Source organism: Micropterus dolomieu, linkage group LG19 (genome assembly GCF_021292245.1).
Source record: "Micropterus dolomieu isolate WLL.071019.BEF.003 ecotype Adirondacks linkage group LG19, ASM2129224v1, whole genome shotgun sequence".
NCBI classification, from domain to species: Eukaryota; Metazoa; Chordata; class Actinopteri; order Centrarchiformes; family Centrarchidae; genus Micropterus; species Micropterus dolomieu.
Genome location: NC_060168.1, coordinates 31,559,403 through 31,585,404, shown reverse-complemented (window position 1 = coordinate 31,585,404; position 26,002 = coordinate 31,559,403). Strand labels below are relative to the sequence as shown.

The following is a 26,002-nucleotide window of genomic DNA, read 5'->3' as shown; positions in this document are numbered from 1 at the left end:
CTTTGACCATTTCTCATCTACCCACGTTATGCCTGACAACGGATGGGACAATATAACTTCAATAGCCACTTTACAGGAACCATGAGCACCAAAGTAAAATTCATTCAGTTTAATGCCATGTTATGGTAAATGAGAGACGAGACGAGAGACGTTCTGAAGCGGTCAGAATATGTGTTCATTTCTTGACTATTTATATTCCTCTAGTCCATTAGGTTCCACCAATCAAAAGAATCAAAAGGTTTTATTTTTCATAAAAATGAATCCAAGTTGAAATAACCAAGGTAATCTTTTCCTTTCTAAGGTAGGCTAATGGTATTTTGATAAGGGGCGTTCTCTCTGTCGGTTATGATGTTTGATAAACAACATAACAGACAGAGAATAAATAAACAATTTGATAGTATTCTCCACCTAGGAAGGAATTAAAGGCCTGTCCCAAATATAGACAGGGTGAGGTCAGTGATTAAAGCAAATTAAAGCCCGGGCTATTAATCGAAGTTTTATGGTATTAAATGTGGCAGGGCAGAATAAGGTGGATATAACAAAGAAATAAATACTTTCAGATTGTTGTACTTTTTAACAGAGACTAATTTGCTTGGTTGTTCTATCTCAGGCTAGTTTCTTTGCAAGTGTTCTTATTTAATGTGTTTTTGTAGTGATGTTTGGTTTTGATGCAGCAGACTCCCTTGATTCAATGGCGGTTTCATCCAATGGGAAACAATAAAAATAATATTAGCCTTAAAACTGCAGATTGAAATCAGTGATGTTTATAGTGTTTTGGCCCTATTCCTGCCAGGCTCCTATGCTTTCTACTGACTATATCACAGCGGTTACTGAGTTTAGTACCCCGAAGCTTCAAATCTCTTTTTTTTTCTCAGCAAAAACAAGAACAAAGTCCCAGAGCTTTATTAAACTTAAAGCATTTATTATTACTCTTTTGCATTAAAACCAGTAAATACAAAGGAAATTAGAAAGGAAAAAGTTTTTTTTTTTCTTTTAGTGTGAAGACTTATTGCATTGGTTTTACAGCAGTGAACACTTTGATGCTTCATGATATAAAACTGCAGAAGTAGGTCTGAGTAATCATTCATGTTGAAAGAAATACCTTTATAATTTAAAGAACATGCATTACCTGAGGTTGCCACTAGATGTTGTGGTTGTTGTTATTTTTATGGATGATTGTCTAACTTTCTGAGTGTAATGTGTCTCTCAAACATCAGATGGCGCTCTGCACAAAGGAAACATCTGAGCAGTTATCATTAACACATTTTGCCACTTGTGTGAACATTGTATTGCCTTTCTGTTCATTATTTGGAGATTCACCAAAACCTTAACCATCCATCATTCTAACCTTTGCCAAAAAAATAATCTTCATCTCAAAATAAGCAGTTAACTTTGTGGAGACCAAATGTTTGATCCCACAGAATGAAAGCGAGTCCCCATAATGTGAGCAGATGTTTGTAGACGCACAGTCTCCGCCAGACTGCAGAGCAGGAGGATTCACAGCCATACTTGATATCATGTGAGTTTTTTCCAGTTCTGAATGCTGTGAGTTTAAATTTCTACACTTCAAATGACAGGAAAACAACATTTAAACATGATACACACTTTATTGCAAAAGCTACAAAACTAACTTTCAATGTAAATGTTTCATAAAAGATTTCTTGATACAAAAAGTTTTACAAAATACCTATGTACAAAGTGCTGTTCACCTGGTTTGCAAAATACAGGAAAAAAAGCTAAACATAAGACTATTTAGGATAGCAGTTAAACCAATAACTTAAGAGAGGACTGAAGAGTTGTTGCCAAAATCATCCTGAAAAAGCACACCTAGACAGTGATCTTAAAAGTCGTTTACTATCAGGAGGTGGATTTCAGAGTTGGTGAACAGGGGAGGTCCAGACTGAGCTGCTCTGCTGTCAACAAACACGTTTTCTTCCCTGCATTCAACTTGTTTCTGTTTAGTCTTGAGGAAAAACAAAAAGACAAAGCGACGTATCCTTCTGGTCGCCGGCTTGCTTTCTGCCAGACAAAAAACAAAACTACAGCCAACTTTTTTACATCCTCTGACAGGCATTCCATCCCTCCAAACAGGATCAGCTCTGTTCCGGCTTTATGTGGCTGAGTTGAGACGTAAAGTTTCTGTTTCTCCTGCACCTCACTTGTCTTTCAGAGTAAATATTCTGAAACAAGATCTGTCTTAGCCGTCCTTCCAGTTTCTCTTTTTAGACTTTTTTTTTTCTCCTTCCGCCCTACCTGACTCCTTCTGTTTACTGTAAATTAAACCTGACTTAAAGTGCATGATGCTTCCTCACTTATTGATGGTAAAACTGCAACAAGCACTGTCATTTTAACAGGATCGATCCCTGACAACACATCGGTCTGAGGATGGTGATGTCAGTTTGTCCATCGGTCCAATCATTGATCCAAATCCCCAGATTAAAATTTAATTTACACACCTGACAGTTTGAGCTTGAACAACAATGATCCGCATGTTGTTCAGTATTTTGGGGGGCAATGAACACTGTAGCCTGTAGGGTATGTAAAAAAACAAACAAAGGAAAGACGCAACCAGACATACTATGTGAAGACTGAGGAGAAGATGCACCTTGTTCACACGTACGCATTCAAACGTAGCAGCCTGTCTCTCGAGTCTATATTTTATAGATGTGTTTAGCGTTGAGAAGGAGTTTCCTGAGTGATCACAGCTCATTGAAGTCATACCGCAGAGACCTGGGAAGCAATTTCCTGCTATAATAACATTTTTTTTCCCATTTTGTTAAAATCTCTTTTATGAAGTTGAGTGCAGTTAAGAACAACTCCGCTCCCATTTCCTTTAAAAACGTTTAAACTTCCTCAACCCCTCTGTGTCGTGCCACTAAGTTTTTGTGTCTGGATAGCCTGAATGTTTGTTAACGCTCAATCCCCAACATGCATCACTTCGCTTCTCCAGTCTTTGAGCCTGTGAGAATCGTAGGATGGACAGCAAAAGCACCCGAGCATTCAAATTCATGTTAATAAAATGAGACAAAAATCTGCTTCATGTTCACCCTGAAAAAAACTATTTAACATGGCATTTAAATCATTAGAGTATTTTTATCAGCTAATGCCTCTAAATTCCCAACACACTCCCGAAACACAAACTTGTGAAACCTTTTCTGTAACTTCCTGATCTGAGCTGCATCACTCAGCTCTCAGTCTTTTCCTGTGTTCACAGAATGGACTTATTGATAAAGTCCTGAGGATGGAGCCAGGCCCAACCTCTTCTCAGCGTTCCCAGAGGTCTTTGGTGCGTTGCCTGCAGCAGTCGTAGCGGTACCGTCCAGGCCCAGGGAGCGTCGGTACGCTGCAGAGAGTCGGTACAGTACATCGGGTCGCGGGCCGGGGTGGGCGTCAGCCTTCTGCGTCATCAGCATTTCAAACAGCGTGCTGACCTCAGAGAGGAGGGTTCCACCCAGTGGGCCGTCCTTCTCTGGAGTTTTACCTGAGAGGGGGGAGAGGACAGGGAGTTCCACTGTAATTAGAGTAATTATTTAAAGACTTGACTACATTTTTAAGCAGAAATGCCCAAAATCTGTGCATAATTTCTTTAGTTTTCTTGATCTGCCATGATAATAAACTTTATCTGTTGGTTGGACAAGAAAAGCAAATAGAAGTCACATTTAAAAAAATAAAAATAAAGTTCTGACATTTTATAGATCATAGAAAAATTGATCGGCCAATCAAGAAACGTATTGGTAGATTGGTAATACAGATTACCATTAATTGCAACTGTAAAACTAACTTAAAGTCTGCATTTCTTTGAATTAATTTTGTAAGGAAAATATGGTCAGGTTTTTGTACACGTGGTGACAAAAATATTTTTATTAATTTTGAATAAATGTGTAAAAAAAATGTACGAAAATAAGCTGTTGACCTTTTAAAAAATGAGAATGCATTTTTTTTTTAATTGTAGTTATTTGCAATTTTTAGTTTATATGAAGTCATCAAGTAGTTTTAACTTCTGCCACTGTAGTAGTGACTTTCCTTCTTTGTGTTTTACCGAAGGTGGAGAAGGATGAGGAATCCAGGCCGTCGCGGGGAAGGAGCTCACTCTCAGGGGACGGAAGCCCATTGGGGACAAAAACGTTGTCGTGGTAGTCAGCCGTGAGTGGGAGAGAGAGCCTGGCCATCCAGGCTGGATCGCTGACCTGCGAGAAGACGTCATCTGCAGAGAGAGATCCACATGAGGTGTTTGAACTGCATGTCATGTGTAGATCAATCAGTGAGTGAACTGACGAAAAGATAAATTGCCAGCGACCTTTTTTTACTTTTGGTTGAACCTGCAATCAAGACCAAGAATCAAGAGTCTTGGTACCTGCGATGGGCATTTTTGTGAAAACATACCTGAATACCTTCTGACCAGATGTTCATAAATCATGTTCATTGACCCTCTCTCTAGCACCGCCCTCAAGACAAACATTACATTTTAAGCCACACTGCCAAAACCAGTGTACCTTACATAGCTGGTCCAAGGGGATGCTAGCAGGCGTTTGGTTGTGTGCTCAGAAATGAAAGCTATGGGTCTGAAAGACGCATGTGTGCACATGATATGTGGGAGGAAAGTATCAGGATGTTAAAGTTTAAGATTAAGTTCAGCGGCAGAACAAAATACAACAACAATGTAAGAAAGCTGAAGAGAAACTAGTAGAGCTTGTTTCTTCTGAGTTTTTTTTTCTGTATAATTAACATTATAGTAACTGAGTGTTGCCATGTTTATGTTGTGGAAAATCTGAAGCTCTCAAAGGCGACAGTCTGGTGTCAGCGAGGGAGGATCCAGCTCTGATCTGCCCCAAATTGGATATGCTTGCAGTCTTTCGGGTACACAGGGCAAGTGAGCAATGAAAGCAGTTGCAGCTGCTTGCCTCTGATCATCTTCCAAGTCTTCTCTCGGGTCCAAAAATTCAGGTTTTGTTATTTTAAAATTTGTTCTTTCATTCTTTCTGTTCTGTCATTTTAAAATATATATGATGCAACAAGTTTGGGAAACAAGACTCTAAAAAGACTGCAAAGAGAATAATTTACAACATTCTGTGATAGTTTTCCTCTCCTGATACTGCTCTCCAGGGCAGATTACAGATCAGATCAACAGTAATCTCCCCTTTTAGTTTCTCTCTAACTGCTGGCCGAGAATGAGGCAGGAAGAGAAGAAGGAAACGACACAGTGGTTTTATCTGGCTGCTGTCAACAGGCTTTTCCTGCCATCCATGGTGTCCCGCGCGCTCCGAGCGTACGGCTAAACATCACGTCCACACCACCATTAAAAAAAAAAAAACTCTCTTGGCCGGGATGCTGCCTTCAGACTGACATTCTAGTCACTGTCAGAGGTGTAAACACTGGGTGTGTCTGAGCGAAAACACACCAACTCTCTCACAAACAAACTCATCCAAGATGATTATACGTCTCATTTCATTTCTTCTTTTACTGTAAAACATGCTTTCCACTGGACAAAATATATGAAATAATTCTGATCATTTATGTTTAACATCTCTGATCCTTATCCTCATCACATCCTGTTTGTGTCCTGTTTTTCCTGGTTGCGTCTGGAGCTATTTAAATTTCATCTGATCTAATTTAATCTAAAAACCATGAAAGAGATTCTCAGCATGTGGAAGATTACTTAAGGAAGGAGGTGAGATGAGAGAAAACAGACCAAACAACCTCACTTAGGCCCCATTCACACTAGGCTACTCCGTTTTAGTTTACAAACTAACTGTGGCGGCGGAAAACGTTGCAAAGTAAACGGCGACATGCACATATGCAAACTTCTTTTCGCCGTTGTAAAAACGCAGTAGTGTGGACGGGGCTCTAAAGTCACAATTAATACAGCCCAACACATGCTGCTTTTATGGAGCCAATACAGATTATTGAGATTTTAAAACATTTCATTTATCAATCGATATTAGTATTTCAACATAAGCATACCACAAACAAATATTTAGATAAAGATCCCTTAAATTTATTATTATTTGTTTTTAAACATGACTATAGTACAGTGGTTCTCAAACTGGGGGGGGGGGGGGGGGGCTTGCATAGAACCACTGCAGGGGGGGGCATGGATGCATGGAACTAAGTTAAATGAACATGATTTTTGTATGGAAATACAAAAAAAATACTTTGCCGATGCTATGATGCTGACCTGAGTCATTTCTTTCATTTCAATGAAATTCAACTGGACTCCTTTTTATCTGTAGCTCACCCAATATTTTTATTGATTGATAAGAATGAAATCCATTTACTTGTAGTGAGGGGGCATGAATGTTCTTCAGCTTTTGAAAGGGGGTCGTGACAGAAAAAGTGAGACATTTACAGCCGAAAAATAAACTTCAGAGAGAATCAGCGCTCTCTGATCGATTGAGACACTGTTTCTAAATTACTTCAAACAAAAGTTTCATTGGCCTTTTATTTTCCAGCAATTTCTTGTTACTTATCAGCCAACATATATAGTTCAACATGTAATAACATCCATGCCCCACTGCATGGGTCAGGCTCTAGTAGAAGTACTTTAATCGAAAAAAGTCTCCCTTGAGTACAAGTACAAGTCCTATTCCTTATTTTTTTTGTAAGTAAAAGTATCCTCTCCAGATTTAGTAAATACTCTGAAACTGTTTCGATATCATTGAGATGGTGACTTTTAGAGTTTTATTTCACGTTTAATGTAAAATTTGAATAAACAGCGTAACCAGTAACTCCAGCCATGAGATGCATGATGCAGATGAAATGCATTAGCCTAAAGGTTTTCAGTCTCTCAGCTCAGACTGATCAGCCTGCTGAAGGGCTGCGGTCTCCTTCATCTAACCACAACCAGATGCAGAGAATTAACTTACTAACACACACACAGACACACGCACATATATTCTCGGTGTGGCACAGACCGCCCCCGGAGTTAATCCTCCCCTCCCATTCTTTCCTCCTTTTGTTTTGGTAGATTTTCACCACAGATCCTTTAAACACCAAATGCTCTTTCAATTACTAAACGCATCGAGTTTCTGCAGTTCCTTCAGAGATAAGAAGTCTGCTTTTTAAAACCAACATTCATGTCTGTCCCGGTGTTTAACCTGTGAGTTAAACCTCCCTTGACCCCTTATTTTATTTGGAGAATCAGATTCAGGCTGGTTTACATCTCTGGCACATAAATTCACAGTGTGCATCGTCGTGAGAACAATAAAACTCACGTAAGTAACATGAAGATGAGACGTGACCAGCTGTCAGTATACACAGCAATATACACACGTTCTTTAACTTATCTTATCCCAAGATTTAAGGTTGGAAGTTTGGATTTGTACAAACACACATGGGTTTCAGCTTTAAATTGCACCATAAAAGTACAAAAAGATATGTACATTAAAGGATAAGGCTTGCATTATTCTCTCTTTTTCTTATTGTCTACAAAGCACAACAGTGTTAGTCAGTCTGTGGCTCCACTAGAGAAATCATTACAAAAAACTCCTAAATATGTCTCAATAATTTCCTAAAACAGCGGCTCACTGCAGTTTTTAAGTGTGTGTGTGTGTGTGTGTGTGTGTGTGTGTGTGTGTGTGTGTGTGTGTGTGTGTGTGTGTGTGTGTTTATGGTGTTTTCAATAGTTTTCGGAGCTCTATGGCACAGAGGAAGAAGATACATCATGCTTTCTCAACAGCTAAAGAAGAAAACACAAACAAATCCTCTTACACAGAGTCACACACTCAACTTACATGCTCTCAGCACCTGCAATATCATCTCCAAACCTCAACAAAGGGCCGGGTTGTGTATGATTCATCATGACAGTATTGAAGAAGAGGCTGTTAACAGGTCAGAAAAATAAAGGAGAGACATAGAGAGGAATGTGTTGCTGCGACGGCTTCATCAAAGCTTCAAAACACACACACACACACACACACACACACACACACACACACACACACACACACACACACACTGAGCTGTCATAGTACTCTAGTGTGAGTTACACTGATAATACAGCCTGAAGGGTAGAGGTGAGTCAAGCATCACACACACAACACAACATACTCCCACTCACGCATTGTTTCTCTCTCTCCTCTCATAAAGTGACGCTCGCTCTACCATCATCAGTTGGTAAACCCCTCTGCTCGCCCCTGGGCTCTGACCGCCACAATACCAGGAAGAAACGGTTAAACACACACATCTTCTGTACACATTCGGACATCGTACAAACCCAGTGCTGGCCCTCCCAGCTAGACAATAAGCCTAAGGCTGAGTGTTTTTTGATTTTTAGCAGCTAAAACTTGTTAGTTAGACTTTGAGAAATTGGTGGTCAATGGTTAACTGAAATACTGGCCCGACTCTTACTTCAAGCCCTGACGTACAAATACAGCACATCGTGGGGTTGACCAGTCCCAAAACTGTCTTATGCAAATTAGTCTTATCCAAAACATGAAACACTTTCATGATAATAGCAATGTTAAAACCAATATCAACATCATAATAATCCTAACGCACCATTAACGAGTAAACACATGGAGCAGAAGTCTAGCATGAACCATTGCTGAAGGTGCCCCTGAGCAAGGCCTTTAACCCCTAACTGCTCCCTGGGCGCTGCACAATGGCTGCCCGCTACTCCTAAATAGGATGGGTTGAATGCAGAGAACAAGGGATTAATAAAATAAAAGAAAGACAAAGAAAAAAAACTTGATAATAATAATAACCCTTGAATATTATAATAACTTGAATATGCTAGTAACACTATCTGCTAACGTGCTACCTGCTAACAGTATGTCAGTAGTTTCAATGTAAATATTATGAGTTGTAGTAAGAAACCCAGGTGAGTGGAGCAAGTGGGTGGATGAATAACCTGCCACTGTGTTATTTCCTGCTTTCGTCCTGTTTTGAACATATTCCAGTGTGTGGCCATTGTAAGTGACCAGTCTGTATGTCCTGCAGGGGTCGAAGTTCAGCTGCTTTTGTCCTCACGTATCAAAGAGTTTAACCGGGAGGTTGCAGCTAACCTCGGTGAGTTAAAAGAAAAACACTGTAGAGACGCAATATACCAATCGTGTAAGGAAAACTACAATGATGCTTCAGATATTGTGCGTGGTTTCCCATTTCTCACAAGAGGATTTAACCTATTTTTGCACACACATAATTGTGGAAAAAGCATAATCTTCAAGCCTCTAGTTTGGCATTTTCAGTGGTCTCGGTTGAGTAACGGCTGAGATATGGAGGATGTCTGTAGCCCTATAGCCTCTAAATATTGATACAAAGCAAGTCCACACAACCATTAGTGATAAGCCGCCCCTCCCTTTACAACATCAACATTTGAGAGAACCCATTGTACTCCAAAGTTTGTATTTCACTGGGAAAGTGAAGGCTAGTTAGCATGGCTTGGTAACAGAAGCTCTGATTCCAACTAGACATTAGTGTTCATGTATGTTCTTTAAATGTCATCTGCAACTCCTGCATTATTGGTGAAGTTTCTGTAGCTACTTAATTATATAAAGGAGGGTTCTAGCTAGTGTTTTTATTGCATGGATCCGAATGTGATGATAGCAACTGACCAAATGGGTTGCCCCATTTCTGCCCTCAGTTCAGAGCAAAGTAGCACATTAAGCCACTTCATGGACTATCATGGTTTGAGCTTCGATCAGTGTGTTTGTGTGTGTGTACCATGGTTGTTGAGCAGGTTGTTAAGCCCTTCCTCTAGCTGTGGGTCTATCGGTGAGTCTCTTCCTGGTTCCCAGTCCACATCTCCAGCCTCACTCTCACCGTGTCCGCTGTCTTTGGTGCTTTGCCAATCAGAACAGTCCTGGCCTCCATATCTGCACAGGACGCACACACCAAGTGTCAGATAACATCGCAAATGGCACCTTTCTCCAACAAGCACGTCCCCAAAACATGGAGGGAAGTAATACTCCTTAGTATTTCATTGATCCTTAGTCAGACAGTCTGAATCTCATCACTCGACTCTCATTGGCTCTCTGTATGAGTCTTGAGTGTTTACTGCCATCTGAATTAGCAAGTTTGTCTTGCTTTAAAACAAACACAGCGTAAAGATTCTTGTTTTTCCAACAACATTTAAAACAATGATGGACTAGAATATTAGACCAACAAAGTCAAGTGTCAGTTTTGTTTATGTAGTTCATGATTTTGGCCTATATAACTAAATAAAACTGCGATTTTGTGACCAATTTTCAAATTCAGGTTTGTGTAAATTAAACCCTCCATCCCTCTAACATTTGTTTTAGAAAAAGAAAGATTAAGAAATGTAATCCGTGTTTGAGACAAGTACTGCAAAAATGTATCATTCGTGCAGAAGTGTCCAAAACCTAAAAAAGAAGAATTTAAAATGTCACAGTTTTTCTCACATAAAAACAAAGAACGTACATAAAAACACACAGAACTCCAGTGTAAAATCTTAAGATTAGACCAGAGGTTTGGCGTAGTGAGATAAGATGGTGATAAACATCCTGACAAATGCATTGATCACACACACACACACACACACACACACACACACACACACACACACACACACACACACACACACACACACTCACACACACACACACACACACACACTCTCTCACACACACACACACACACACACACACACACACACACACACACACACTCTCTCACACACACACACACACACACACACACACACACACACACACACACACACACATTCAAACCTGTAGTATCAGCTTGTGTAGCTGCAGGCAGGCTCGGACAGGAAGTGCCAGTCAGATAAAGGTGCGCTCACAGACGAGTTAGTCACTCTGAAATCTCATTTAATTCCGGTATTAAAGATTAAAATCTTATCTGACTGTGAGGTCAGATAATTTCACTTGTTTTAGTTACTTTAGGATTTTTGTTATGGATTTGTTAAAGAACAACTTTCAATACCGTGCCAGTATTCAAACAATTATTAGAACTGAAATAATGGCCTGGCATGAACAAAATAAGTCCTCCAGACTAATAGCTCCTTAGCCATTGGCTTCCAAATAAACACATATGAGCCTTGTCTGTCAGCGGGACATCGTTTGTCAGCATGTTCCAAAATATTTACAAATGACATCTACAAAAAGTATTGATATTACTGTCTGACTATATCCATAGTGGTGGCAGATCGGCAAATGACCTCACAAATGCAGCAAGGGATGTCTGTGTTTGCCTTGAAACTGTGCTCTGTGTGTATCAAGATGATGTCAGATTTAATCTCATCGCCACAGTGACGGTGAGGTAGCTGCTTCCTGTCAGAGATTCTGAATCACTCAGATAGAGCTGCTCTAACCTGCCTGAACATTACACTGAAACACTTTGGGGGTTATGAGACACTCTTCCTGTGACATTGAGCGTTGGACTTCATATCCTGTTTGTCTGTTGCTGTTATTTCAGTCACAGGAGGTCAGTTGGTCAGAAACACTGAGGAAGACATTTATCTACTACAACTTCTGTTTTTCATCATATCAACAAAAAGTCCCCTCTAAAAAGCTAATGCACATGAAGCTTTACTGCACTGTCTCTGCGTTTATCCTGAAAGAGAAAGATGTTAATATTTTACCAAAGGCTCTATTTCCACTGTGGCGCTGTGACTATAGCATAAGCAGTGCTCTGACAGTTGGCTATTTACCTGATCTTGAATTTTGATATTGCGCCTCTTTGTCTGTTTGTGTCAGTGTGCACAGCGCAAAGGTGAGAAGGTAGTTGAGGAGAGCACAGCGAATTGCAGGCATTTTGGTGGAAACAAGAATATTAAAGCCACGTCTGTTTCTCTGCTGGTAATGTGGTAATTGTGTCAACAATACCGTCAATAACAACAACATGAAGACCTTTTGCTCCATGTCTTTAAATCTCTTTTCAACATCTGAAAGCAGCAGACGTATGATAAATAATGTAATAATGACATGTCAGGACCATCTTGAAAATGAGACAACGCATCTCAAGAGGCTCATCCTGTAAACAACTAAATCTGTTTCAGTCTGCAATTTCAAATTTAATAGTGCACCACAGCACAGGGTTTATCTTGAAGCAATCACATGCAAATGCCAGCAGGCTGCTAAAAAAAAATAACCACACATGCTTCTGCATAGAGCTGACTGGTTGGTGACAACCTATGTTTTATGTAGAGATGTCTGATTTTACAAAAAACAACTTAAAGCGTAGATAATGTTGGAGAGCCTAGCGAGAGACAGCTTGATTTTTAAAGATTCTAAAACAGAAAATCTGACCCCCTGCCTTCAGGCCTCACTACAAAGCCACTCCCCCAAAACATATTTTCATGAAAAAATGCTTCTGAAATGAATTCCCCAGCTTTAACAGTCCCGGTTCAGGGGGAAAAAAAAACATCTGTGAGTTCTTAAAATAGGTGGCTTTCCCCTTTTAATGTCTGTCTGTCCTGCTATCAGAGGAAGGCAGCCTGGTTTGATCAGAGAGCGCAGCAGTGATCACAGTCTGAAACCTGCAGCCAGCTGGCTCTGAAACAAACCTCTGCTGATGAAGAGAGTGACGGAAAAGAGGAGGAAAGAATCAGCATCAAGATTATTTCTCCAGGCTTTCAGACTGTTTTGAAGTCCAGATGCAATTGGAGTTTCTACAAGGTGAACAGGAAGCAACCGTGGTTGTGTTTTGTGACTTGTGTTAGTGCACTGACCCGAACTTTGGAAAAATTACCCAACATTGACAAAATATTCAACAAACGCAGGTTGAGGGTGTGGTCCGCACAGTTAAGATTTTATTCTAGAGCCACAAATTTCGTTATCTGTAAGAAATGTTTGACATGTTCACCTTGGCATCATATCTGCTAGAAAACAATGGCATAAAGTGTGTTTAAAAAACAAGAAAAACAGCCACAAACTAAACCCAGCTGCTTTGTAGTGATATTGTTTTCATTTTGAAAACCTCAGACTGAAAACCACATGAGACAGGCAGTGTGAGGTCCACCTCACTACATGACATACAGTGAAAAAAACAGTACAGTAAATTACATATAATCTACAAAATTCCTGGTTTTCCTGCACTGCTATTCACTGTATACCTAAACATCCATCCATCTATCCATCCATGTTTTTATTATCCACTGAAGGAGCCTTTTGGTTTGGCTTTATTGTGGTTTTGTTGTGTCTGTACTTCAGATGAGGACGATGGAGGGAAGACTGATATATTGATGTTGGAGTTCAGGAAAAAGAGTAGGAGTCAGACTGACCTGCCGTTGCGATGAGAGTATTTGTTCCCCCTGAAGTTGGGCCTCGGCTGCAGCTGACCCTGCCGGAGGAGGGAGAGGAGCTGGGAGATCTGCTGCAGGGGGGAAGAGGAGGGAGGAAGGTGAAAGAGAGAGGTGGTTAGAATAATGACTTTACAAATTATCTAACAATAGACAATTTATTTTCATCATCAGCTGAGCTGATGAACCATGAACATCCCTAAAACCTTTTTACAGTGACTACTGCAATGCAAAAGGGATTTCCAGGTTTGCATTCATTCACCCTCTTCTTACACACTCCCAACGGCAGCAAGACACACTGGCCTAGTGAGTGTAAATTACTCTACGACACTTCAACATGTGGACGGAGGAGTTCTGGTTTGCTTAACTTAAGTACAAATTTAAATCCAGGATTTCTGATAATGATCCTAAGGTTTTTTAATGAACTGGTTGACAAGTCATGGGTACTTTTTGAACCGTGTACAACTTTTTGGACCCATGAGGACCTCTTACTGTGCATTCTGGCCAAATGCGAAGCGAGGGTTGGGGGGCGGAATGCGAGAAACATGCATGATGCCGTGTCGCGATAGCCTATCAGTGTTGAGATTGTCTGGACGTCACCGACGGCTTCAGAGGGTTGTTTGGAAAGGACCAGGCAGAGCGGAGATCCTGAATCTCAGCTGGCCGACAGACAGCTGCTGAGTGATGGGGAGCCGTGGAGGAGAGAGCGTCTGAGCTTTTGGACAAACAAACTCCCGTAGTTAGTTTTTTTTAACCCAAACCACGATCTTTTCCTAAACCAAACCAAGTAGTTCTGGTGCCTAAGCCTAACCAAACTTAGCTGACTGTATTAATCTGGACTGAGTGCAGCTGATTTCAGCGACGCTCAGGCAGAGGGTGTTTCTTTTTTTGTTTTACAGTGTGAGAACTGAGCGGCTGCGTCCGTCTCACTGCTCACAGCTTTCTGCTGACAGCTCTGTTATAAAGCGGATACACACCGTGCACCAGGGAGGAAGCACACACACATGCTTACTTTCCCCAGTGTGTGCGTACTTGCATGCTAACATATGACTTTGTTTTAGCCTTGACATTTGTGTTTTTGCACGTGCATGCTGCTGCAGTGACAGGAAATGGTCTCTACGTAAATGCCTATTCTTCTCTGGTCAGTTTCCTTCTAGGATGGGCTCTGAAATACGGGCGAGGTGTGTGTGTGTGTGTGTGCACGTTAAGGTGGCGGTGAACAGTGAATCCCCCTCCTTACAGGCGTTCAGCAGGCCTCTTCCTCCACAACCTCAAGGGAGGAGAGAAATGTCTGAAGCCAGAGGAGTGCCAACTGGGCCGACTGGGGCAGTAGAGGAGAGGGGGATGCTGGGTAAAAAGAAAAGGGCAGCTTCCTTTCTCTAATGGGATTCACGTGAGGATGTCGGACCTGGCCGAGCTCTTTGTTCACTGTCTGCTGGGCGTTGGCAGCAACATTTGCCCTCAATGACGCGGGTCTTTGTTTTAACACGTGAAGCGTTTCTACAGTTCGGGAGTGTTTAAGATGACCAAGATGATGTTCAGAGTGTTTAGTTGTATCTGATCCTTTATTAATTATAATTGGTAGTTTTGAAGTTCTAAATAGGTTCTCTTCCTCTTAAAACAGAGCCCAACAGTGGTTTTGGTCAAGCATTGTTCAATCCCACAGAACTCTCCACCTATCCCACAGAATGTTTCCAAAGTTACCACATATATAGTGCTGGAGTTTAGTAAAATGCTTAGATAATTAGTCACAAATCTATTTTCCATGGGAGTTTCTGTTCTAAGCAAACATCTGTCCTGTTTGCTCCACGGTTTCTTTTGGTCACTGAAGAGGGACTCTCATACTTATAATTCCTCTTTGTTTTACCAGTCCAATATGACTTTAAAACCTCACATGAAACAAATATGTCAGTAAAATTAGACAGATTTTGTGTAGAATTTATTTATGCCATAAGGTTGTCAGATTTCTGTATTAATGCAAACTTTTAAGGCGATTATTTGTATAATTCTGTAGACCAAATGTATAGTTTCACTTTTTGTTTTAAATGGATGGTCACTGTAATTTTTAGCACATCTCAGACAGAAGAAATAGTACATTTGTTGGGGACTATTTTCCATTGCGCATAATACATATTTGGTATTTCTGGCAGCAGCACATTGTATGTGGGATTGAGTCAAAATACACTACAGCTTATCATCTGTATTGTTCATAGAGTACCTTTAATGCAGGGTGTTGACTATGTGGAGAGGGACACATTATCTGTTGTGTACCGCAATGCAAAACCTAGAATCTAGTTAATTTATGTTAAGTATGACGTACAGCTTGCAACAGGCCGATATCACACACTCTTTCTCACAAAATCTTTAAACCTCTGCCCTCTGATAAAGCACAGCCATGCAGCCACAAACCTAACCACACATGGATTAAACAAAACTATGTTATGATAAACGGTAGTGTTTGCAGTCCTGCTCTAATGGTTAAATCTGTGTACATACAGTATCTGTAGCTCACAGACTGCTTTGGCCTTAGTATCCTGCTCTGCACTCTGAGTGATGTTTTTAGCCTGAGCTATTTGTCTTTCCCCCTGCAGCAGCTCAGCTCAGTAAAAGTGAGTTTTGGGTCATTTGTAAGTGACAAAGCAGCATGTCAGAGGGGTGTTAGTTTACACTACAAACATATCACAGCTTACTTTAGCTGGCTCTTCACCCTTCTCAGACCCCCCATCCTACAGAGCATATGAGTTCACCCTCCCCTCCCCACCTCCTCCTCTTTGTTTCAATATAAATCTGATATGTGATATTCAGTAAAAAGGACTGTCAGTTTCTCGAGGGGGAATTCTGTCTGTGACACATGAGCACCTGAATAAACTCGCTGCTTTTTGGCTTCACAGTCATCCGTCAGCTAGCTATAACCCCCCCCCCCCCCCCCCCCCCCCCCATACACACTCACACACACACACACACCTCCACCCAACTCCAGCCTTCAGGCTGTTTGAGTAAGTCATCATACAGAAGGCTGAAAAAGCAGAGAGGCTGCTGAGAAAATGTAAGGGAAGCTGGTCTGTGTGCGTTAGAGGGGTAGGTTGTGGTGGTGTGTGTGTGTGTGTGTGTGTGTGTGTGTGTGTGTGTGTGTGTGTGTGTGTGTCGGAGGGGGGTTCTTTACTCTCTACTCTCTAATGGACTTCGCTTTAGATTAATCTCAAAGCCTGCAGGGGGAGACTTAATTACTCCAATACTAACTGTAAGCACATGTTGGAATAAATGTGATCACACATTTTAGATGGAAGTAAATGACATTTAAATGAGAGCCTTCAGCGTTGCATTCGCCTTAATGTATGGTGGAGGATATAAATATGAAAAATAATTATGCAGGTTTAGTTAAATCATTAGTGCAATGCAAATGGGTACATTTGTCAAATCAACTTGCCGTGAACTCTCTGCCTTGAAAACAACTTCAGAACTTCGGAAGATCATAAGTTTAAGCCATGTGATATAAAATGTAGTTTAAACTACGCTCATTTACTAAATAATGTTACATACATACATACATACATACATACATACATACATACATACATACATACATACATACATTGCACGCTTTCCAGCATGCATTGTATTTGGATTAACTCTCCAGAAACAATTATTTCTCACCTTGTAAATGCCATCAGTTGATGGAAACGAATTGTCTTGTCTCTTTGACCAAACAACAATTTTAACCACGAATACATTTTAATATACAGTATATATGATGAAAAAAGAACTAAACCCTCAACTAATTTGCTTCTATGAGTATATGTTAATGCAAATGTGAGTAGAAAACATGACTTAGGTGGCTAATTGAACTGATTTACTCAAGTTAGAACTACATTACAGTAATACATTAGAACTAAGACACAAAGTTTAAATAAGTTAACTTACAGGTACTATGGAATAAGAATTCATGTGTATTAATGTGATCCTTGAAAATTAGTAAGATACTAGAACTCACCTGCACTTCCGGGGAAGCAGAGGAAAGCTCAATGGAGTCTCCAAACGCAGCCATTGACAGTCGGACCAGGTTTCGAAGCATCTGCTGATGTTCTGCATCGTGCCCCCCTCGTCCCTCCGATGTCTTTGGCCTCCTGAGAGTGGCCTGGGATGCTGAACTCAGGGATCCTGCCTCTTCCCCTTGAGTGCGAGTCTGACGCTTCAAGGTGCTTGAATGTGAGACTGAAGAGGATGATGAAGGGTTCCTGGATTTCCGAAGAGTGCGGTATGATGTGGCAGGTGTCAGAGGCAAACTGCCATCAAGTTCGATGTTTCCAGGTTTCAGAAGGGTTCTGCAGTGGTGGGTGACAGGTTGAATGACATCCCCTTCTGGGTACCCTTGGGAATGTAAACTTGTGTTCATGACTGATGGCGTTAAGGTATATTGTCTCTCATTTTGTTGCTCCTCCGACATCAATGGAGACGGAGCCAGGGGCTGGGCTTCACTTTCATCCTCAGTTGGCTCCTCCTTTCGCCCTCTAATGACGGGAATTAGCTGGATATCAGACTTTCTGATGTTCTTCTGTGGGCGCCGGGGGTGGCGGGTATAGGTCGACTCAGCCTGTCTGCAGTTGTAAGCCCGGTTGTCCCGTTTCTCTGGGCGGCAGAACGTTGTCACCAAAGCAACAGCCAACAGAAGCAGCAGGCAGGTGGCACCTAGGCAGATCGCCATCATCATGGTGAAGCTAAGTCGTCCGCGGTTACCAGGTGATGAGTTCTTCAGATGGTCCTTGAGATTTATGAAAGTCACCTCCAGAGTCAGCTTGGTGTCTAGGCGGGGATTGCCCATGTCAGAGACAGCAATGTTCACCTTAAAGGTTTTCCCAATTAGCTCAGTAGCATTGGTGGTGTTAACAAACAGCTGGCCTGTAGTCTGATCCAACCAGAACAGTCCAAAGGGGTTTCCGTCAGTGATGAGGTAGCTGAGTTGTCCGTTCAGCCCCGAGTCTGGGTCTTCTGCTTTTATGGTGGATGCGAGGAATCCAACAAGTCCCTCTCTGACTGAGTTATTTATCGGCAAACTGGTGGATCCCTCTTCCATGTCATTCCCCAGCTCTGTCACAATCTCCCCCTTGTCTGCATTGACGGGTACACTTAGAGAAGCGACACCCTTTCTGGGTTTTGGCTCCTTGATCACTGGGTAGTTGTCGTTCACATCTTGGATGTCAATTTGCACAGTGGTCGTGCTGGTGAGAGGTGGATGACCCTGGTCAACAGCTTGCACAATGAAAGAATAGGTGTGGGATTCCTCATAGTCTAAAGGACGCTCTACGCTTATGACACCACTGGTCGGATGGATAGAGAAAGACTGTGTGTAACTTTCTACGTCATTGGAGTTGTGTATGAAGTAGGATACTCTTCCGCTGAGCTCCAGGTCGACATCGTGGGCTTCAACTTTGAGAGCATGGTAGCCTGCCACGTTGTTCTCTTTGAAGGAAGTCTTATAGACAGAGTTGGAGAACACTGGGGCATTATCATTCTCATCCAGAACAAGGACAGGCAGGTGTTTAACACAAGACAGTGGGGGATCTCCATAATCCTGGGCAAGGATTGTGATGTTATACTGCATTACCTTCTCTCGATCCAGGCTGCCATTGGTAACAATCATGTAATTGTCACCGTGGATACGTTTTAGGCGAAAAGGGCCAGATCCTTGTTGAATGTGCGCTCTCACTTTGCCATTTTCTCCTGAATCTGCATCAGAGACCATCACCAGAGCAAGGAAGGTGTCATCTAGTGCTCCTTCCAGCACAGTTGCCACAGGTGAGTTTGGTGGAGTCCAGGTCATGTGTATCCTTGGTGCATTATCGTTTACATCTCTAAGCTTGACATGCAGTTTGCAGTGTGTGGGGATCGCATTGGGGCCGCAATCACGGGCCTGTATGATTACTTCATAAGAGTCCTGGGCCTCATAGTCCAGAGGAGCTTTGAGACTTACAGCTCCGGTTTGAGGATCTACATAGAAGAGCCTATGTACTTCTGGACGTGTGTGCTTACTGAGCGAATACTCAACCTCCCCATTGGCTCCTTGGTCTGGGTCAGTGGCCTTGAGGTTGATAACGGTTGTCCCACGGGCTGTATCCTCAGATAGCTCAACAGTGGGAGTGCTGTCCTCAAACACGGGGCTGTTATCATTTGAGTCTTGGATATTAACACGGACTAATGTACTCCCAGACCTCGGGGGGTTCCCTTTATCCCATGCCACCAGGGTGAGGTCAAATGAGGCCTGAACCTCCCTGTCCAGTTCTTTGATCACCACTAGCTCTGCCTGTTTTGTCCCACCTGGAGCGCCTGTCACATCCAGAGCAAAGTGTTGGTTGACAGACAACGAGTAGGTCTGGAGGCCATTAGGCCCTGCGTCAGGATCCACTGCCCGGTCCAAAGGGATCCGCATGCTGAGACCAGCTGTCTCTGAGATCTCCACTTCTTGCAGAGTGCTGGAGAAGCTGGGACTGTGGTCATTCTGGTCCATCACCTCCACACGAACCCGGAGGCAGTTCACAGCACCACTTTTCCTGTAGAGGACGCTGAAAGCCAGTTCGCACAGGTCCGACCCCCGGCATAGCTCCTCCCTGTCCAGCCGGCCCTGGGTGGAGACGACACCGTCTCGACTGCTGACGGAGAAGGGAAGGGCTTTTCCGTGCTCCACCACCTGGAAATCCTCCAGTGGACCACCTTCGTCCCTCTGCCGGAGGTCGTCCACCAGACAACCGACCCGGGTTCCCGTCGGCTGCTCCTCCCAAACCCGGTACTGGATAGTAATTGATGATAGCTCAGAGGAGTGAGCGTCAGAGCAGAGACTCACAACCAGAAGCAGAGCCACCAGCATAATGACGTGAAGTAATCTCCTGTCTACTAGCTAAACAGACATTTCTAAAGATTACGATAAAAAAAAGTTTTTTTCTTTTACTTTACAATTTAAACTTACTTTAAAAGTCTCTTCTTTTGAAATAGAATTTAAAAATATCCTCTCTGTCTGTAACAAACATTATATAAAATGATGAAATCAAAATTTCAAAATAAGTTTCTTCTCAAAACAAACCACCACCACCAAACCAGTGAAGAAAACTTTTGGTTTTGTAAAGAAATACCTAGAAAAAAACCCTCTAGCCTATAATTAAGATATCATCCTCACTCTGTTCATACACTACCAGCCTCTCTCTGCCTGCTGTTACTCACTCATACAGCTGCTGGCATCCAGCCTCTCACTTCATCCTCCTCAACTAAGAAAAGTTTTGCTCCAACTGAGAAAGTTTGGATGTGGGTTTCCTCATGCTAGTGGAGCGCCAGCCAATCAAAAGGGAGGAGGAGGGTCATATGCAAATCTATCCAGACTCAACACAAAGACAATCCCTCCTGCCCTCAGGAAACTCCTCTGGAGTGCTTTTAAAGTAACATGACACCGCCTCTCTGTCACTTAAAACTTGTCTCCCCCTTTCAGTCTGCTCATTGCAACCTGTAGTCTGGGCTCTTAAATCATTTGGAAAATTTGTGCTAAGTTAAATCCCAGTAGGACTTGAGTCCACAGCAGAACATATACGCCATCACAGTGACGTAAAATAAAAAATAAAAATACACATAGGAAGATAAAACATCAAATGCGGTGACAGTTTCAGAGCTGTCAGTAGTCAGTAACACTACTCAGCGTTGCATTAAACTCTCTGGGAAAGCAGACAGGCTTTTTGCTCAGAGTGTAAAGAGTAGATTCCTACAGTGTATTCTTTAAATCCAAGGTTTGATGTGTCCACAACCAAGTTAATCCAACAATGACAGCTTTCTCTTCTTTAAACTAACCGTTGTTTTTGTTGTATGTCCTTGGAAAAGAAACAATGTGGTTGTCTTAACTCTGGAAAAACACTCCTTGAAGATTCAACCAGCTAGAAAGTGAATGCCCAAAATTCAGAAGCATGAAACCCACATTCCCAAATATAATTATGAAGAGTTAGAGCACTCATCTCTAACCACAGGCCACAGAGGTCAAAACTTTTCCAGAAAATCATGGCAGGAGTTCATTTCAGTTATTCCTTTCCAGTTAAAGGTTTGTTCATTAGGGAAAAGAGTTGCAAATGTGTTGTTCACATTGTTTTTTATGTAGACTCTAGAGTAAAATTTTAAGATATCCTGGGCTTTAATGCACACTTGATTGATTAACTGTAATACTGACAAATTACAAAGATTTACTGTAAATTTGAGGATGATCAGCTATTGTTTTAAAAGGGCAAACAGCTTTCTTTTTCTTTGAGAGGTGTAGTGTACAATTAAGTTTGAACTCAGGAGGTCCTATACTAATACTGTCAAAGTCATTCCAAAGACAGTGGAAAGCTCCAAAGTTGCAGATCCACTGAGCTGAATGTTTTCCCAGCATGCACAGTGCTTATTTTTCATTTGGTCCCCAGAATATCCTGCAGGCTGAGAGAGAATCAGGCAGAGGAAGGTTCAAGCATATCACTTTCCCTTTGGCTTAGAGGAAGAGGGACTGTTTAAAGCATAAAGACATCAGCGCTGTCATCTGTCAAAGATCTCCAGTAGACAGAGAGATGGATCACTGAAGAGACAACAGAGAAGAGCAAGTCACTACTGACCAGGATTCAATTCCTAAATATATGAAAGAGGGAATACAGGACTCTCTGTGAGTCACAAAATCCATTTATTGTTTGTTTAGTTTAGGATGAAAGCAAAGCACAAAGCTCAATCATAGGACCACCACAGGACCACCTGGGTTGCGTCAGGTTAGGGGCCTTTGTTGTGTGTCATTCCCTTTCCCCTAATTTCTTCTAATTTTTCCACTGTCAGCTTTCAAATGAAGGCATAAAATGACTACAATAATAATTATAAAAACAAGCATAACAAAATGTGTTGAAGAATGATGAGTGAAATATTGTTAAAAATATCATCATTTTGAACTTTAAAATGTGATGAATGAATGTGTGTAACTTTATTTTGTCTTTGGGTGGTGATGGCGCAGTGGATAAGACACATGTGTGACCTCTGACATATATGGCAATTGTGAGTCGCTTTGGATAAAAAGCGTCAGCTAAATGAAATGAAAATTAATTTCAGTAGTACTGGAAACCAGTCTTCCCCACTTCAGGATAGGCATGAGGAGAGTTTACCTACTCTGTGAGCTGGTGTCACCATTGTTTACATTAGGTTTAGACACAGAAACCACTGAATGTTGTCTTGGTGGTTAAAATAAATCAATGCTTGCTGATGGTATAGGAAACAGGATACAAACAGAGGATTCCAAGTGACAGAAAATAACTATATTAGAACATCTGATGTTATTAAAAAGAATTATTCATGAATTTAAAAAACAAACTAAATCCTAAAGAGAACTAAATATATTTTAAATGACCTTTAACTTTCTGTGGTATGTCTGCAGCCGTCTGTTCAAGCGACCACAACCTGAGATATCCAGGCAGAGCAGAGGTCAGCCAATCAGATTAGATTATCAGCAAAACAAACACCATAAAACCTCTCTGTAACCAATCAACTGGCGCTGTGTGTGTGTGTCTGTGTGTAAAAGAGAGAGAGAGAGAGAGATTCCCAGTTGAATAAGTTACAGGAAGAGAATACTTCTGCAGACACACACTGGAATGCATCTGTTTCCAGTTAATTCCCCACCTGTATGAAAGTTTGTGTGGTCAGGATGTTACGTTCATAACTTAAAGCTGTTAAACATTAACTCTTCCAGTGTCCCGTCATTTGCTTTCATTCATTCATTTTCAGCTAGAGGTAAAATAATGTTTTTTTGTTTAGCTTTTTTTTAGTTTTCCACAGGGTGAAAAGACTGAATGTGAATCTGAAACAAACTACTGAATGAAGAACATCTGCAACAGCTGCAATGATTTAGGGCAAGTTTGTGATTTAAGGTTATATATAGAGAGAGATTTTATTTTTTTTTACAGTGTAACCTGCAAGTATAGTCATTCCCTCACTCCTCCAGCATGGCTGATAAGCAAGATGGCAGATCACAGTATGCTGGTTTATCACATGCACAAGCGTGTTTGTTCCTCTATCCCTATGGGCATTCCTAAGGGCCCCTTACCCTAACCATGACCATCAAAATGACATGCGTTAACCCTTACCCTAACCCCTAAACTTAACCCAATTATAACCTGAACCCTAAAACCACATCTCATCCCCCAAAAAGCAGTCTCTAAAAAAGCAACTTCAATTTCTGTTGACAAGGGTAGAGACTGTGGCATTTTTACTGTTCTTAATTTATTGCTGAAACTCTTCTGTATTTAGTTTTGTCACCATACAAGTGCGTCCTACAAGAAGAAGCGGCATCAGTGAGGCATTTGAGATGAAGAGCTGCAGATGCCTGTATGTACTGCAGCTTGTGTGAACCAGCCAAACCTGACGACCCCTGATTAGGTTTAGTGAGCTTCAATGATTTTATTGTTGATCTCTCTCACTGCAAGTTCAATAAAAGTGTCAGATGCATCTTTGTCCAACACATCCCACACGTGACTGACATCATCAATAACATACAAGGTACACCTGAATGTCTCTCAGGAAGGATAATACCCGTGTAAAATATGCCACTGTTTGTGTTTTACAGCACACATAGCTTTCATAGCTTTGTGAGTATCGTAGCTTTAGGGGAGCAGATTTAAAGCTTCACCTGATTGTGTGTGTGTGTCTTACATGTGACCCCATTAGCAGCCATTAGCAGTGCAGTCGACAGTAAAGTCACCTTTTGTTTGGCCTGAAGTGTCGCTGAAAGCAGCTGAAAAATCCTTCAACAACAGGTCATGTTTGTGTGTGTGTGTGGTTGAAAGCAGGCTATAGCTAATCTTCTGACCCAATGATAACCAGATAAGGATCAGAGTGGAAGAACACAAACACCACACTCTGCAGAGAGAGCATACACTCTGTATGTGTGTGTGTGTGTGAAGACTCGTTCCATTCATTGTCCATATTAGCTTGGTGCTATGTGTCCTGAATGAATGTTTTCATCAAATCTAATTTACAGAAATCGGAGCTGATTATGTACCTGAAGAAAATAATTTCCTCAGTCACTCTTTTTAGACAATTGTAACTTAAAGGATGAGTCTGCACACATTCGATATTTTTCTTGTCTGATGCAGAGCGAAATCAACAATTAATTAATCCTAGTAACAAGTATTGTGTGTGTCCAAAGTCTAATATCTCATCCTTCTTTGTGCCTAGAGCTCCATTGTTGTGCAGAAACTATTAAATCAAATTAAATTAGTGATGTTCCTTCTTTCTTCTTTCTGAACACTCACACTGTAGTTTATTTTGATGCAATCCCACATACACCGTCCTACTGCCCCAAATATGTGGACAAATACAAATAATTATGGATTAATCCGCTGCTGAAAATAGTCCCCAACAGATGCAATATTACCTAAGTCTTCAGTTGGAACCATTGGGATTGGGGCTGAGTGCGCCCGACAGGGTAGAAAAGTGAGAAAGTGAGAGATGGACTAATACATTGTTGTTTTGGGTGTTTTTACATGATTTGTTGAAACTAAAAGATAAATTATAGTCTACAATAGAATGTCAGCTTTATCCTTAAGTTGCCTAATCTAGCCAAATAGTTGCTAAAGTTTCATTACTGCCTCCTAGTAAAAATGTTAGAGCAAACAGTACATGCCCATTAGTGCTCTTTGCTGACTTGTGGTTGTTGCTGTTGTTGTTGTTGTTGTTGTTGTTGTTGTTGTTGTTGTTTGGTGCAGGACACTTACATAAAGCAACCAGTAGGTGAGCCTCACCTTGAACGTCATTGTGATCCTTCCAAACTCTCCAGTGCGACTTGCGACTTGCTCTGAACGCTGGAAATAGAAACTATAACTATGATAGACCATGTTGGTATAACGCCCTCACTCACCCCAACATGACCTTCAGTACTTTCTGTCAAAACCATCATCTCATTGGTGGATTCAGCGTGACAACAGGTGATGACACGGGTCTGTTGACACCCAATCAGTGACCAAGCTGAACCCGTTCACCTCTAGTTCTTTTGTCCCACTGAACCACTGATTTGTTTATTTACATGTTAACCTCTGACCTCTGCTCTTTCCTTCCGTCCTCCTCTTCATCACCACCTCCTCTTTTTCTACGCTCCTACACCTCTCCTCCCTCCTCTGCCTTAAACATTTCTTCAGACGTTCCTCCTCTTCTCTCCTCATCAGCTCCTTCTCCTGTCCCCCGTTCTCTCTCGCCTCCTCTCCTGCATCTGTGAAAAAGTTTCCTGCCACAGGAAACTGCCTGATGGTGGAGGTCAGAAACAGGATGTCCTGCAGAGAGCAAAGGAGGAAACCAGAGAGGAGCAAGAGTAAGAGGAGAGGAGAGGAGACGGGGAAATGAGAGAGGAACGAGAGTAAGAGGAGAGGAGAGGAGGAAACAAGATGGGAGAGTAAAAGGAGAAGAAACAAGGAGAGGAGGGAATAACAGGAGAGAGTATGAGGAGGGAATAGGAGAAGAAACAAGGAGAGGAAACATGAAAGGGGAGAGACTAAGAGGAGATGAGAGGAAAAGAAACATGGAGGAGGAGAGAGGAGGAGGATACGAAGGGAAGAGGAGAGAAAAGAAGATGAAACGAGGACAGAAGAGGAGACGTCTTGTAGTGGAGGAGAAAAGAGGAGAGACATAAAGGAGGAGTGGAGCACAGAAAAGGAGACAGGAGAATGAGTAGAACACAGGCGGAGGGAAGGGAAGGAAAGGAAAATGATCCATAATTGAAACGTGTCACATACAGACACATGATGATTTGACACAATT

General features: G+C 41.7%; 1 protein-coding gene across 2 annotated transcripts; it reads right to left on the bottom strand.

Annotated features, from left to right (window-relative positions):
• Nucleotides 1–1,587: 1,587 nt before the first annotated feature.
• Nucleotides 1,588–20,468, bottom strand: pcdh12 (protocadherin 12). 2 transcript variants are annotated; one of them, XM_046030945.1, is made up of 5 exons: nt 17,211–20,468; nt 13,202–13,293; nt 9,661–9,812; nt 4,040–4,204; nt 1,588–3,481 (listed from the first exon to the last, which is right to left on the bottom strand). In XM_046030945.1, exons 1-5 carry the CDS (start codon nt 20,076–20,078, stop codon nt 3,222–3,224), a joined length of 3,537 nt encoding a protein of 1,178 aa, XP_045886901.1. In that variant the 5' UTR covers nt 20,079–20,468; the 3' UTR covers nt 1,588–3,221. The 2 variants fall into 2 exon arrangements, with proteins under 2 accessions (XP_045886901.1, XP_045886902.1); XM_046030946.1 differs by having other exon boundaries at nt 13,202–13,290.
• Nucleotides 20,469–26,002: the final 5,534 nt, after the last annotated feature.

Coding starts and splice junctions, on each gene's coding strand:
- pcdh12 (XM_046030945.1), bottom strand. CDS start 20,078: ATGCTGGTGGCTCTGCTTCTGGTTGTGAGTCTCTGCTCTGACGCTCAC. Junction 9,813..13,201: donor TACTCTCATCGCAACGGCAG/GTCAGTCTGACT, acceptor CGTCCTGTGCAG/ATATGGAGGCCAGGACTGTT. Junction 4,205..9,660: donor CAACCTGCTCAACAACCATG/GTACACACACAC, acceptor CTCTCTCTGCAG/ATGACGTCTTCTCGCAGGTC.